The following is a 16,159-nucleotide window of genomic DNA, read 5'->3' on the forward strand; positions in this document are numbered from 1 at the left end:
TATATTGCCAGAAATGGATAATAAATTATGAAAATCCTGACAGTTGTATATTGGCAATTGTACATATCAACAGGATAACTAAGGTTTGGGAAATTGTGCCTATCTAATAGGAGTGTGTAATTAGTTTTCTAGTGATCATGGTGTTTTTGTCAAAGACGTTCATGAGTTCATCATTGCTGAAGTGATTGTAGACTTTAATTGAGGGATTCCTGCTTTTTATATAGATTCGTAGCTGTATAATTTTTTTTCTTTTTTCTTATTTTTCTTTTTCTTATTCAGGTTGGAAAATGAGGCTCATCAAGCAGCAATGAATGCTTTTGATTTTGCACTACTGTCTTTCCAGGCTTGTCAAAACACATCCAAGATTAAGTAGGCTGCATTGATTTAATGATCGGAACCTCAAAACAGAAACAGACATTTTAGGCTTTTTTGTAAATGACAGAAATGTGGGATGTCGTTATTCAAATAACTTTGGCAAGGCAATGAAAAAAAATTAAATATTGTTCATGTCACTCTACGGTACAGTGTGCTTATTGAAGCTAAAAACAACAGACTACACTTTGAACACCTATAACCGGACTTGTAAAGAAATAAAGAATTACTCACACACACACACACACACACATTGAGTCCCAGATTAAGTTCCATACAACCAGCAAAAACTGCAGTGTCACACACGTATGTGCTCACATCCCACTGCATTCTTGGCCACAACAGAAGTGCTGTGATGTGGTGATAGTTGAAAGGCGTGTGGAGAATAGAGGGAGGTTATGGAGCGGGTGGAGGGGTTGGAATGGAGTTCTCCAGTGCAGGGTTGGGCCACAGCCTCAGTCCTCTGACCTATGAAGGGAAATGGGTGGGGATGTGTGTAAAGGGGTTATGGATAGGGGATGGTGTGGGGGGGGGGGGTCTAGGGTCTTATTTTAAATAGGGCTGTTTGTCTTGGTCAGGGCCCATAGTGACAGCAGCACCACTGGTGATTTGTCTTGGACAGGAGATTATGGGGGGGATGGGAGAGTTGAACCCACAGCCATACACCCCCTGTGGCCGTTGGCCTCTGGGGCACGGCTCTGCACAGGATGTCCAGCTCTCACCGGAGCCCTGAGCCGAGCCTCGCTTTTTATTCTGGGGCCTCCCTCTCCCTACTCACGATGTGTCTCCCTCGCTTTCTCTTTCGCCTTGTCCCTTTGCCCCCCAAAAAACCGCAGGAGCGCTGCGCCGGCTGCCAGGAAAAAGAAGGGCCACGCCTCTCTCTTCTGTCTCTGTGTGTGTGTCCCTTCTGTCTCTCTCTGCTGTACCTGAATAAATATGAGCTGAGCTGACGGAGGTCTTATTAAAGACAGCTGCTTCAATACTGGTGGAGAGAGAAAAGGCTGCATGTTCAGGCAGCAGATTCCACACCCCCACACACGTATAATCTCAGGAAGACAGTTCTCCTGATGTGTGCATGTGCACGTTTTGTGTGCGTGCACGTTTGTGTGAGAAACCGCTGAACAGAGGAGGCCCCCTGTAGTGTGAATGTAGTTCATGAAAAATGTCACTCCCTCTCTCACTGATTAAAAAGTACGCCTCCGTGTACACTGAAAATGTATCTTGCTGTGCCTTTTTTTTTGACAGAATGGGAGCTTTCGTAGGTCACAGAATGAAGCCGTTTCCTCCACGGTCCTCTTAGTCAATGAAGGTATATTTTGACAAGGTGATTTGTGAGCAGGTTTTCTCAAATGTTCTTTTGGGTCAGGACCTTGCCAGGTGGACCCTTCTTCTGTGGTTTCTTTCATTTTTGTGATATCTTAATACAATTATTTATTTATTTCTCAATGCAACAGTGTCATGAATTTGGCCTTTAGGTCAACCCTATATCCTAATAATTACATTTCTATATAACAGATCTGTAAAACGCAATTACATTAATATCAACATGTCAGAAGTTATATTAATTTGCCCGTTAACATTTCGGTATCATGTTGGTCCTTAATATATTGCTGGTACAGGTAAATTGCAACTACTGAAAACGTCTCACTACAAATTAAATTTTACGGTTAGGTTGAAGTTTAGGTTAAGGTTAGGCATCACAGTACTGAGGTCAAGCTTACAAAAACATCTTGTATCTAGATGAAGTTTAACAACAAATCAGTTAAGGTTTGTTGGGTTTCCACAATCTAAATTATGAGTGAGTTCGCTGTAGTCCCTTTTCAACATGTCCTACATGACTTTTTTACATCTTAGAGGGAAGTCGAAGATAACTACATGTTCTTTAGAGTCATACCTTTAAGATAAGTGGTCATTAAAGTTACCAGCCTGTTATTTAGGAGTAAAATAGAAAGAGCTTTGTTAATGCTAACCGCTAAATATCGCAAATCCTCGCATAACCAGGGATCTATTAAGTGACATTGGCGTCACAAGGACTTTTGGCAGCCAGTCTGTAGATATGGGTTTGAAAAAGGCTCTAGTAGAATACTGACTGGGAACTGTCCATGGGTTTTCAGTACCAGTGCGATAGGGTTGGTTCTGTCACCTCCTGGCCCGCCTTTGGTTGTCAGCGCAGCCCTGATTCACTCCCAGGGACATGGCCTGGACTTGGTCTCTACTCAGCTGACACACACAACACACTGAAGGAGGGAGCCATTTTAGTGTCTGAGCTTCTGCTGCGTATGTATGAAGCTGAATGAAGGTAACATGTGTTACTGTTCTTCATGTCATGCACATTTGTATTTCTGTTAGGGGAGTTGTTTTGGTTTCGACTCTCTGGATCTGAGACATGGAAAGAGGGAGGAGCATGTTTGTGCTTCCTCTTTGATGTTCTACCTTTTTAGTGTGTTTGTGTGCACGTGTGTTGCACTAAGCTCTGACTGTGTAAGCACTGAAAGACCTAGGTACTCTACCTCTCCAGAAAGAAGGGGGGAGGAGACTTTGGACAAGACCTAATCATTTGGGGGGGGGGGGGGGAGAGGGAGAAGGAGAAATTGGCAGCGCAGCACAGAAAATGTTGACTAAAACCTCAAGTGCTGACAATGAATGCTAGAGGAGCAGTTGTTTGTGTTGGCACAAGTTGGCCTGAAATTAGTCCATCTCTGTGACAGGGGTTGCTCAACATGCTATGCTAAATGCCAATGTAGATAATATTTAGATGTTTAAAGCCTCTCCCAGCTTGCCTTGATTTTTGGAAAAAGTTAGATTTCTGTCAGAGCACGGATGGTTATTGGTTGTCAGGCGGCCGTCCCCCGTGGCCTTGGGGGGATGGGGGTTGGGGGGCTGAAGGGCAGCAGCTGAGCAAGGGGGCAGGGGGGTGCGTGCTGGTGGGCTGTTTAGTCTGGAGCTCCTCTCCAGGGGCCTCTGAGCTGCAGACCAGAAAGGAGTGCTCCTCAGCAATGGAGCCTCATCAGACTCACTGGAGTCTGGCTGAAAGGTTCAAGCTCCCTCTGAGGGATGGATGGAGGGGATTGATCCGGACATACTGGGAGAAAGGAGCTTTGTTGCCAAGCTTCAATAATGGCCTCTGTAGTCCGTTCTTCAGTGGTCATAAAGACCTGGTTTCTTCCTTAATGTAGTACACTCACACCCACCCGAGGTGTTAAACGTGTAGTGGGTTGAGGCTCCCTGGTCTGGCTCATTGGTCTTTGAGTGATGCAACCCTGCTGGTTTTCCACCTTGCTGTCTAGCTTTGACCCAAGTGTGTTCATGTGCAGATGGATGGATGTGTGTATGTGTTTTTACGTGTGAGTGCAGTTGTGTATAAGTGTGTGTGTGTATAAGTATGTGTGTGTGAGATGAGGCAGTGTTCGCTGAGGGGCTGTGAACAGCCGTCCCTCCTGGCTCTCAGTGCCATGCTGGCCTGTCTCCAGGTCTGTCTGTCTCCCGGAGCTGGGCCTGTGGGGCTCCTCGCCCTGATCACTTCCACTGGCCCCTACTCGGCAGGATGTAGGCCGTCCAGGGTCAACCAAACCTGGCTCAATACTTCTGACCCCTGAACTCCAGCTTCCCAACCGCTCCCTTACATTTACCAATCTTATCCAAGTCATTCGGTAATTGACCTCCTGTGTCCATATTTGTTCTTTAGTTTTCTCTATCCCTGTCCCCATCCCTCTGTAGAAGACAGTGTATCTCAGACAGCGTGTCTCCTGAGTGTGTGTCTGAGTGTGTGTAGAGCAGCAGGCGTGTGCTGGGCTAAGGACCACTCCAAAGGGACGGTTAGTTCTTTCTATACAAAACCCCCCGAAATGGCTTTTCCATGTGGCCTCGGTTCTCTGATCTCAGCCAGGAGCAAATCCATTTGATTAGCCTGGGGTCTGGGAGGGTAGGGGTTGAGGTCTTCACAGGGCCCCGGAGGGTTGTCCTAGGACAGACGAGAGTGACGGACATGAGCAGAGTGATGGCACTTCACATACCCCCCCCCCCACACACACACACACACACACACACACATATGCACTTTGATGGTTGAGTTATGGGGCTGGGTGAAGGCGAAAAAGACTCAGTCTGGTGTGACCTCAGATGAACTCAAGGTCTTTGATCTGGTTTTTCTACAATGACAAGATCTGTTGTAACTTTTTCCTGCTTCTTTTAAGGGTGATTTGAAAAGTTCAACGCAGCAAAAACAATTCCTACATATGCATGTTATAGGATTTATATTTCTAACAAATGTGGTCCACTCTGTTTCTCAGAAGCTGTAACTGCCAGCCTCAGACTTGAGCACTACCACAGTTTGAACTATTGGTCAAGTGGGCGACTAGATCGTGGGCGTGTCTGTGTGATGAGTGGGCGTGTTGATGTGATGAGTGGGCGTGTCGTGGTGGGTATGGAACATACGCTAATTTGCTAGATTTGCTGCTTGCCACTCTAAATGTGGCTAATAGTCTGTTTGACTAGTCAATAAGCTGCTGCTATGACACGGCAACCGATGAGAAGCAGTTGTGGGAGGTCTCTGGCTTCCTGTCGACTGAGGTGCTTCCACTTCCCACCTGGTGGCAGGACAGCTGTGCTTGGCAAGCCAGAGTGGAGGAGACAGTGTCCCATGTTTTTGCTGTTCTGGCTCTTCCTATTGTGTAGACTGTGAACTGTATGTATGTACTGCGTAACAGTGAAATATGACACAAAGTCACCCTCTGGCTTCAAAACAGAAGTCCAAGCTCTGCTTATATCTTGCGGGGAGCCACATATGTGCTGTGAGTGTTTGTTACCAGGACCATGGCTACAAATAGTCCAAAATGTCTCTGTGCTACAGTAGTTACAGAGTGAGAAACAGAAGAAAAACCTTGACATTTTCATTAGTTAGCGTCATTTACAGGAGCAGATTTTGCAACCTTTCAGTTATTGGTCAGATACTATAACCTCTAAGCTCTCTGCCACCCCTATTTAGCATAGCACTTTCAACACACCTTCTTATTGCCACACACCCACTTGCCATTTTGACACACCCACTTGCCATTTTGACACACCCACTCGGATTGGTTTCCATATTAGTCTACAGTTCCCAACTTAGTGCTAACAGCTAGCTGGATATAAAATACCACTGCAAGCTGTACTTATTCTTATTCACTCAATACACTGTTCACCCCCTCAGAGCAGTGAAAATGAATTAAACTTCACATTTGCATAGCCCCAAATAAACTGAAAGGAGTCTATGAGAGTGTGTGAGATATATCTTTAAAGCATAGCTATTTGAATTGCAAAACCACAGCATGAGCTGTGTTTCCTGTCAGCTAACAGACCGTTTTCATCTCTGATATTCTAGTGTAGCTACTCTGGCGTGGCCAGACGCTCCACTCTCATGGGGGAAGCATCGAAATAGGGGCTAATGTTCTTCTCTTCATTACCGGGATAGCTGTGCTCATACCAGGCTGTTGTGTGAATGCTCCGCAATCCTGACCTGTATTTATAGAGAATATTCTCGGGCCTAGGGAGGAAATTAGACCAAAACAGGCACTGTTCTGTATGAACCGGATCTATTGTTATGTATAAATGCGATCTGTGCAAATATTGATTGATCCTATGGTGAGTGAGTCATTAGGCTGGTGGAAAGGAGGTGGAGGCTTCTCTGACTGACACTGGAAAGCTCTTAAGCTTTATGGGTTTAGTCTGAACATAAAAACAGCAGAGAGAGTCCTCCACTGGGTTTTCCTGGGATCTGTCTGTGGGTTCTGAAGGAACGAGGGCTGTTTTTGTTTTTCATATGAGGGCCTCTTGCCAGCCCCTTCCCCAGGCAGGCGGGCGGTGTTCCCACACACACCAGCACACGCCAGCCCAGGTCCAGTGAACAGCGTCAGGCGAGCCATAGCCAGGGCTGGGAAGTTGTCTCTCTGTCTTTTGAGTGTCTCTGTGTGTTTGTCTGTGGGTTACCTGCCTGCCGGCTGCCCCCTCTGTTCATTTATACGGCTGGCTGGAGGTTCCTAGTTCAACAAGGGGGAGACCAATACATTTACCCTCCACTGTATATTCAGAAGTGTATATGGCAGGACGTGATTGTCAGTCTGAGGTGTGGGCTTTGATGTCAGCCCAATTGGGCCCTTCTCTCCCTAGCCTCACACACACACACACACACACACACACACACACACACACATACTGGCACAGATAAGTTGTGTGTGTGTGTGTGTGTCTCCTGTCCTCCAGGGCCCAGTGTTGTACAGGGGGATTAGCTGGCTCATTTTCCCTCTTAAGAGCTGGGGAAGGAAAACAAACTCCTGTCATCTGGGGCTGCACTGTAGAGACTTGCCTCACACAGCTAATTGTAGTAGGTACCTCTCCAGTATGATGTATGAATCTACCTTCTCCTCCAACCCTTCTCTCTTTGTGTTTTTCTTTCCCCCCCCCCCCCCTCAGTTTTTCTCTCTCTGTTTCTCTCTAATTGAAATGCTTTTACCTGTCCCTATAGCTCAGAGCCCTGTGGAAACTGATACCAGTGTTCCAGAAACCTCCTGGGAAAAGGCCTTTCTTCCACGCTGAAGGAGTGTTCTGTTCCCAATATGCTACATGTGACAGTCAATCCTCCCGTGTGGTGTGTTTGTGGGTGTGCCCGACGCTAATAGCCGCTCGCTGAAGAACATATGCCCCTTCATTGTTTTACTGCCCCATGTGGTCAACGATCCCAATGATGTCATATAATTACCCCCCGCCTCCAGCCCACAGCCGCCAGCCCACAGCGTTCTGCCTGCTCCCCAGGGTCCGGACAGACAGATACTCACTACCTGACCAGGCTTCTCACTGCATTGAAACATAGGTTCCCGTATCATGTGGCCGGTGTGCGGCAGGCTTCATGCCACGGTTGTAGTGGAGTGATTCAGCCCAGTCCTGCGGGCCTGTCAGGCAGCCTTTACCGCCCCCGTCAGGCCAGAGAGAGGAAGTGGCTCTCCGGGACACAGACAGCCCTGGATGAGCAGTGACAGGTGACGGTTTGTGAAGGAAGTAAACTAGCTACGTAATCCTCTGTTCTTTGTAGTGCCTTAATGTCGCAGACACAAAACCGCCAGGGTCATGCCTGTTCTTCTGCTGTGATTAATGGTAACTAGCATTACAAGTTCTGCTTGCCAGTTGTCAATCATGGCAAAATGAGTATAGATTTCTATAGGAGTTAATGTCAAGTGTCATACAATGCCTGTGTTAACACCCTAAAAGTGGTCCCCCTCTAACTAAGTGTTACTGATACCCCCTTATGGGTCTCTCTGTATTGACCTGCTATCAATGATAAGATACATGATAATGGATAAGGAATAGATGTGTGTGTGTGTGTGTGTGTGCGTATATGTGTGACATCACAAAGTGTTCTGTGTACAACATCGTTGTGTAGGACATAATCTCACACTCCCATGTCCTCGAGGAAACTCCATCCCAGAGAAAGGAGTCTGGCCTCTGGCCCCAGATGATGAAAGGCTGCTGTTGACAGATATAGTATACCTGTGAGAGTGCTCTCTGTTTGGCTTCACTGCGGTTCGGTTCCTGGCCCGGCTGGAGGTTCTGTTCCTGGCCCGGCTGGAGGTTCTGTTCCTGGCCCTGCTGGCTGGGTTCCAGTGTTTTAGCTCGCATATCTTTTTGTAAATCCTGTTCTCTTGGTTTTTCAGAGGGTAAACATATCATTATTACGGTTTGGGGAAAGATATGCAGGTCACTGTGCCCCGTAACACACACACAGACACACACACACACACAGTCTCTGGCTGGGTTGTTGCACAGTGGGGCTCTTGCTCTTAGGGCAGTGGGGGGGGGTAGCAGAGCTGTGAGTGTGAAACTGGAGCTGGCTAAGGAATGCAGGGGGTGTTTTTGGAGGAGCGAGGGTGAGGTGAGGTGGGGAGGGCCGAGGGGGCGGGGAGGGTGATTAGGGGGTGACAGCTGAGTGCTGACCCCTCTATAATGACAAATCATCCGGCAGGTGTGTGGCTCTTCACCCCCACCACTCTCATTCCCCGGCCAGGATTCCCAACCTCTGCTGGATCGGAGCGCTAAAGGAAGACTTCCTGCCACGAAGCCTGCTGTCCAAGAAGCTCATGACTGGCCTTTCAGAAGTATGAGACAGGCCTCTGTGGAGAGATTCACCCCTTAACTCTCACCACACACTTCAGCCCTGATACCTTCCAGTACGTCCACCACTGTCAACCAGGAGCCCATCCAGTCTGGGTGAAAGTTGATTTATTGCTTCATTTGACCATGGCTAAATATACCTTTTTGGCCAACGTGCCCTGAGTGGAGTTCTCCCATAGTGTCATAGGATGGGGATGGTCCGTCTCTCCCATGAGTCATGGGAAGTGAGACGTCCCTTTGATCCTTTGTGCTGCAGAAACAACTGCAGTGTCAGGATCAGAGAGTGGGGTCTGGGAGCAGACAGGTGCTGAGCATCAGCCTGGTCTGGGGTCGGTGGGCAGACCTCTGAGGAGCAGGAGCAGAGGGAGATACCGTACAAGCAGCTGGCTACCGCCTAAAGATGCCGTGCTTAACTGAACCGTGTTGTTTTTTCCCTCATTGAATGTACTGTCCCTAATGTACACAGCGACCCCGATTCACTCATAGGATATTATAGTACCAAGCAACCTTCATTTTAGCAATGTCTGTCTGCGCTGTTTAACGGTGCATTCTCAGAGGTCTTCAGCCACCAGATTTGTGTAAGTTAGGAATTCTAACACATTGTTTTTGCAGTTTGTAATGTTTCCTACAAAATAGGTGATGTTGTACACTAGAACCGTAGACCCATTTTGTCTCATGAGCACCACTTTTACATCAGAGTTTCAGAGTATCATTTCAGCCAGCAGGAAGGAGTGCACCTTGAAGACTGGGTCAACCTCATTAATACACTGTCTGGGCTGTGTCTGTATGTGGTTTGTGGGTGGCACTACTACTGCACGTATTGGCCATCTACAGTCAGGCGTGGTGGCATTATATTTGGGCCCTTTTCCATTATAGCTGGGTTCCTCATAGCAAACACATGAAGTCTAGACAGGGGCCTTGATCCGCCCAACAGTCCCCCTCATAGCGTACCCAGGCTGTTTTCACTCTTCCTCAGTAGTGCCGCTATTTTACTGAAGAGTTCCAACACCCTCCTCGCCTTCCATACACACACTCCCGCAACACAAAGAGAAGCCACACATTCTCAGCTGGAAACCACGCGGAACCTTCCGGAACATTTCGGCACTTATCTTTTCACTTTGAATTAGAGATGGGCCTCCGTGTAGTTTTCCAGGCAACGGGAGCAGGGAATACTTTTGGGGTCCCGGCGGGAAATCCAAGACGGTTATTAGCGTTAGCAGGAGACATTGCCCAGGTACTCACCGTTCCAAACCAGAAAGGAAAAACACTGTTGGGTCCAACCGTTTGGAGGCTTTTGGCTCTCAGAAAGGGCTGTATGGTAGAAAGGGCTGGATGTAGAATAATATTGTGATTACTCCATCAACAGTGAGAGTACTGTTCATTGTGGTAATACCCTGGTCCAAGATGCCCATGTTTTTACATTTAACAGTAGGATCATTACAGATTGCTGTTTCCATGGCTCATCTGATTTGATTGTTTATTCGGTGGTGTAGGAGATCTGGGTACTGTAGTATACGTTGGGCATAGGCTTTAACATGGGTTTTTGTGTTGACATCAGAACCAACTAAAATCAGCCATGCTGCAAAATGTCATTCAGTCATCTCTGTCGCCTACATTAGTCAATACCCGCCCCCCTAAGCGACATAATGGACCAGTCCAAAGTGACCCATATTTACCCAATAACAGGAGGCTTTGAAAAGTCCCAGATCGAGTTGCAGCTAATGCTTCAGTGGGGCCCGGAGAGTGAAAGATGTTACCGGCCGAAACGGCTTGGGTTTCAGGGGCCTGTGAACAAAAGGCAGCCAGTCCTCAGAGAGAAACAGACTGGGGGCTGGTGGGGGTAGAGGGAAGTCTCGCATTGTCTCAGAAGGCACAGTACCTACAGTTTAATGAAACCGAATCAGCAGAGCTGGTTCAGTACAGTGTCTACATTCATACAGTTTTGGTCGATGTGTACAAAATGTCTTTGTCGGGGTTGCAAATGTTTGACAAAGTGTCTGTTAGTCAATTCATTGTGTGTCTGTAATGTTCCCCTGTCTGTCCGCCGGCTTGTCTGTGTACTCAGTGTCAAGTACAGTCAGCGTTGTTTCCTCTAAAGACAAAGGTTATGTGATGGATTGCTGAAGTGTGTGTGTGTGTGTGTGTATAGTAAAACTTTGGGAGGAGATGCACTTACAGGAGCAGAGTTAATGGAGCAGAACTGAACTAACGTGTGGCGTTAGGGGAGAGCAGAGGGCAGACTGGGTTAGCTTAACGGCTCTAGACTTGGCTGAGGACGGTCTGGTGATGATACCCAAAGGTGATTTCACTTTACATCCTCCCAGTCTCTCGCTCATACTCCACCCTCTATTCTTCCTCTCCCCTCTCTCGCTCCTTAGGGGCAGGCTGGTATAAAGTTACACAGAGCTCTCAGCTTTCTTGGAAGGAATGACCACACGAGTAGCTTGGGGATTAGATTAGCAGGAAGAGCAGACTTAGCTGGGCTGTAAATAGACCACTTTTTCACCGTTAAAAAGGCCCAGTACAATACAATCAATAGACAGCACTCATCTGCTGTGGGGAGAGGAGCAGGAAGCCATCGGAGAAGGCCTCCCTCAAGTGCTCCGTGAAGGACAAGCTACGGGAGCTCAGGCTTAATGAAGTTATTATTAATCACTGGGACGCCTGTTTTGGACTTGTGTGTTGTTTCTCTAGTGGCTGATGAGTGGTCTTTATGTCCAAACCCCCATCTCTCTAGTTAGCTGCCCTTCTCGTCTTACGTCTGAAACTTAACCACTAATGGCTAAAATTCATTTTGTGTTCATGTAAATGCATATCACATTAGTAAATGCCACATTAATGTCCATGCATACATTATGCTCAGCAGTTGTTTTTAAATTGTATTTCCATATACTGTATATTTTCACATTTCTGCATCACATCTCCAGATCCTAGGAGAACATTACAATGTAATGCAAAATAAACTGCCAAAAAAAAAAACCTCAAAAAACCCATAATCCAACACACACACACCTTCTCCTACCTCTCACCCACAGTCTCTCTCTGAGCCTCTCCACAGGTGTTGGGTTACTCTGTAAAGCAGACAGAACCGGGGCACAAATCACAGAGGGCTGTCTGTGTGCTCGCTTCCTATTTCACTTTGAAGTTACCCTGGCTCTCAGGGACAGGGGGCACAAAGCCTGACTCGTGTGGGGGCTTTAGCCCTCTGCTGGGGCTGTGTGCGTGGGAGAGAAGAGGGGTGTGCGCTGCTGTCTCGGTTGCTTTGGATCTCGGTCGTTTGAGGTCTATGTGAGCTTAGTAGTCAGACTGTATGACTTAGTGAGGGAGGCCCGTGTGTGTGTGCGTGCACGTTCGCGCGCCCACTGGGCTGACTGACAGCCCAGGACTGAGTGTGTGATGAGGAAGAATTAGAGAGGGTGGGACCACAGGTCAGCTCCACCCCCCCACCCCTCCGCAGAGCACCAGTCACCACGGAGACCGGGGTCTAAGATGCAGTCGGCAGCACGGCTGTTTTTCCATCTACAGTTCAGAGTGAAAATAAACAGTGACTTGCCATCTTCTGAAAGTCTGAAAGGCCTTGGTGGGCTGGGGCTACATCTGCAAGCACTTAAAAATAAAAGACACATATAATACTATAATGGCGCTGGCCAGAGGGCTTCTAGTCGTGAGGTGTTTGTATGAGTCGGGGAGTGTGTGCTCTGTGTGGGGTAGCCCAAAATGTCTTCTCTAGCCCAACTCTTGGTTTCTGGGAGGGAACATGCAGAATCCACGGATTACTGGGATCAGATTGATCTGATTCGTTTTTGGGACCAGGGAGTTTGTCTTGGAGTTAATGGCCGTGGACTTGGCAAACAGTTTGGATACTAGTACAGTACTGTCATATGGGACTATGGCAGGGGTAGGCAACTAGATTCAGTTGATGATCGAGTTATGTCTGATTTTTTTGGGTCAGCTGACCAGAACAATATTATCTCTATTTTTAATTAAACATCCTACCTTGATTACCTCTAAAGACCCTTGATCATTACATTACCTATACATGTACTAGTTAATAGCAGTTCTGCTGATATAAACACAGCTGTCATTTTGAGGTGAGGATAGTGGGGTCTCAACATCAATATTACAGACAGGTCGACTCGACCCCCCCCCCTCCCCCACCAGAAAAGAGTGAAAATCCTGGGGAGCCCTTGACCTTGACCCCAGTAAGACGCAGCAGAAACCTAGACCCTTGATATAAGGATGTAAATGGAGAGGGGCATGTACTAAACTAAAACAGGATAATGGAGCTGTTGAAGTGACAGTTGAAGTGATGTACCGGTTGTGTCTTTGTGTTGCCAGGTATTTGAACCACGTGCGTGCTGCCCAGCCACAGGACATGGCTGGAGGATACACCTCAGGACTGGCGTGTCATCGAGCCATACAGGATGCCTTCAGTGGGCTTTTCCCTCCACTGGGTTGACACCCCGCCCTCCCCCCCGCCCCCCGAGTCTGTGAGAGGAACTCGGGAATACAAGGCTGTAAATATGACTCTTGTCTCTGGATCCACCCTGCGTGACACTGGGGAGTGAGACATGGACTGCTATGAATGCTGGACAGCGGACTGATAAGGCAGATCAGGATGCCTATGTTGCTATTTTTGTACAATTTTCATTTGTATTAAAACATTTTTTTTTAAATAATTATGAAGCCAGTTCTTTGGTCTGATAATGCCCTTTTAGATAAGAAAACCTCTGAAACAATCTCTAATAATAGAACCTGACACTTTAATATAAAATGAAAATTCAGAGATTGACAGAATTCAGAGATTAGAAATAAAATGTACAGTTCAATGTCTTAGAATGACATTGTTGGTCAAGTATATAATCAATCTGTTTTCTCCTCACACTTCTGTCTTTTTAGGGCTGGTTCTTCTATATTTTCTGTGGAGAGGACAAATAGTATTAGTAATTCTATACTCTTTCAGAGTGAATGAATGATGGAAGCATGCATGTGTCCAGTGCTGTGTTAATGAAAGCTCACCTGTCTGTTTGCTCTCACTGTTGAAGAGGACCTCTTTGGGGATGGTGAAGCTCACACACATCATCTCTTTGTTGGGGGAAACGTTCCTTACAAGATGAACAGAACACTGCCCCTCTAGGGAGAACCCAAGGCTGGCAGAGGCCCTTTCCACCACATCTCTCTGGGGGTCATCCTTATTAGAAAACCCATAACAGTGCACCAGCGGCAGGTTCTCGTCACAGGAAAGTTCCTGGTCCAGAAGGCCTCTAAAGGCATCCAGGAACTCCAGGGCCAAGGCAGGCAGGTTCATGACCACATGCACACTAGCTGTCCCCTTCAGCAAGGCAGGCAGTTCCTGCTTCACTGCACTGCGGATGAAGGCCCGGCCATCCAAGTTAAAGGTTGTGACCTTGCGTTCAACCTTGTTCAGCTTGCAGTTATGGTTAAGCCAGCGGTAGGACTCTGGGTTAAGGTCGTTGGCCAACACAGTGCTGCCACGGCGGGCAGCAGGAATGGCAAACGGACCCACGCCAGCAAACACGTCCAGCACAGTGTCACCACGTTTCAGAAGGGCCACCACACGCTCGTGTTCTGTGCTAAGACGAGGGTTCCAATAGACACGGGAGAAATCAAACTCGTATGTCACAGCGTTCTCACGCACCTGCAACAGAGACAGAAGATGTTAGACATGAATGAATGCTATGCCTGCCAGGGAAATGTCACTGATGCTCTGTTAACATATTCATGTGCAATAATATGGTGTTCAAAAATGTGCCATCAAAATATTGAATTACCTCACACAGTGCAAATATTAGCAATTCTGCATTTCACTAATAGAAACTGGCCATCTACATTTCTTGGTGGTACGCAAACTCATTGGAAGCAGTCATGGTTTCGCAAACTCAGACTAGCTAGCCTTTTGAAAAGCCCACGTTTGACAGTGGGAACACAACTTGACAAGGGAGTAGGACTCCCATTAGGATGTATACTTAAAAATGAGAGATTTTGTCAACCTGGCCATACTGCAATGTTGTGACCGATAGGACTCCAATGGCTCTATTGAACAAGGATAACCATACCCATCTGCCACTAGTGTGTTAGAGCGATCAGTAAAACACAAAGGCCTCAATAATTGCAAATAATTTGGAATCCATTTGTTTTGAGGGCAGAAAGCAATATTAGGAGCAACATCTCAAAGATACTGTTGTGGTGCATTGTCTGGAACACCTCCAAACAGTCATAATTATCCAAGGAGACTGAAGAAACAGCCTAAGTAGTGTCTAGTAGTGGATTTTCCCTTTAATAACAAAATACATTGAATCAAAAGCACAACTTAGTAGCACTTACTTTGGCCACCATATTTTCCTCACCAGCCATCACCTCCATCTTAAAGTTGCGGTAGGTGGAGTCGATGGTGTTGGTTTTATTGACCACACAGGTCACCCCAGGGTTTTTATCCATTATGACTTGCCCTGGAATTGGATTCAAAACAGCCAGACGGTACCACATCAGGGAAACAGAGAATCAGCACTATCATCCTCCCACACACAGAGAATTTCATCTGGACCTAACTGACCGCTCAGGAAATACAATCTTAGGAGTGTGGTCAGGAATTGAAGAGAGCTCACTTATAAGACATACTGTATAATGACTGTCATCTGATTATCATGCCTGTCAGATTGTATAACATAGTGAGGCAGATCACTACATTATACGTGTAGCACCTCACCTATGAGCTGTTTGTAGGGCAGTTGGTGTTCCCGCAGGTTCATATGTGCAATGTGACCCACTCGACTGAAACCAGATGTGACGTCCTGTCCCTCTGGCAGCACAGCACGCAGAACCTCTTCACTCTTCAGGTTATCATAGGTCAGCTGCAGCTCGTACTGCTGGAGCTCCAGAGGAACTCCAAAAGACTGCAGTGCCTCTGACTCTGCATCACTGAATGAGCTGGTTGAGGAGATACTAACAGGGTCCAGCAGCAACAGCTTGTCATCACAGCCTTCAACCTCCAAAACTCTTCGCATTCCCGGGCGCTGAAGGGTTACCTTTTTCAGGCTCTTCACCAATTTATTCAAGACTTCTTTCGGCACACGCAGCGCAGGGACAACAACTGTCTGTGTAAAGGCTTCTCTATCCAAAATGGTCATACCACTGACCTCTGGAGGAGGCGTGTAGAGATTCGTCTCAATCCCGCTGTGTTGTTGTGGATCAGGCATTTTCTTCAAAACACTCACAGGAAAAGTTGATGCTCGGTCCGGCTGAAGGGCCGTAATATACAGCCTCCGGTATTGATATAGGGATTTCACGGAGTTTTTGTTTAGTTGTAGTGAGAAGATTCTAGGAAGAATCCTGCAATGACAAATCGAAAGTCGGTCGTATTAAAACATGACTATTTTAAACGAATAGATACTTCTAACACGAATCTATGGAAGAAACATTTGAATATGTATTTTTTGTTATTAGTGGATGGAAAGATGGTCACATTCCCAAGACAAACATAAACAAAGAGACAAAATACTCACCTCCACATCGCTTCAGCTGGGCAACGCATGTGCCTACGTCATCAATAGTGGACTTGTTTGCCGCAATCGGATTCGTCATCCAAACTTCAGTGTTGTAATTGGATATAAATGTGGTGTTACGAAAA

The 16,159-nt window shown here is 46.9% G+C and overlaps 2 protein-coding genes across 2 annotated transcripts in view; one reads left to right on the top strand and one right to left on the bottom strand.

Moving 5' to 3' along the window:
* The window catches only part of mnat1 (MNAT1 component of CDK activating kinase), a 48,318-nt gene extending 35,128 nt beyond the window's left edge, over positions 1-13,190 (top strand). Inside the window, exon 9 of the mRNA XM_010878824.4 lies at positions 12,850-13,190. Coding sequence (XP_010877126.1) covers positions 12,850-12,970 — 121 coding nt within the window. The 3' untranslated portion in view covers positions 12,971-13,190. The remainder of the gene's footprint in view (positions 1-12,849) is intronic.
* Positions 13,191-13,252: 62 nt separating this feature from the next.
* Positions 13,253-16,126, bottom strand: trmt5 (tRNA methyltransferase 5). Its single transcript, XM_010878823.4, has 5 exons — positions 16,035-16,126; positions 15,239-15,861; positions 14,857-14,981; positions 13,531-14,170; positions 13,253-13,430 (listed from the first exon to the last, which is right to left on the bottom strand). Exons 1-5 carry the CDS (start codon positions 16,061-16,063, stop codon positions 13,375-13,377), a joined length of 1,473 nt encoding a protein of 490 aa, XP_010877125.2. The 5' UTR covers positions 16,064-16,126; the 3' UTR covers positions 13,253-13,374.
* Between the last annotated feature and the right edge of the window lie 33 nt (positions 16,127-16,159).

This window comes from Esox lucius, chromosome 15 (genome assembly GCF_011004845.1).
Source record: "Esox lucius isolate fEsoLuc1 chromosome 15, fEsoLuc1.pri, whole genome shotgun sequence".
Taxonomy (NCBI): Eukaryota; Metazoa; Chordata; class Actinopteri; order Esociformes; family Esocidae; genus Esox; species Esox lucius.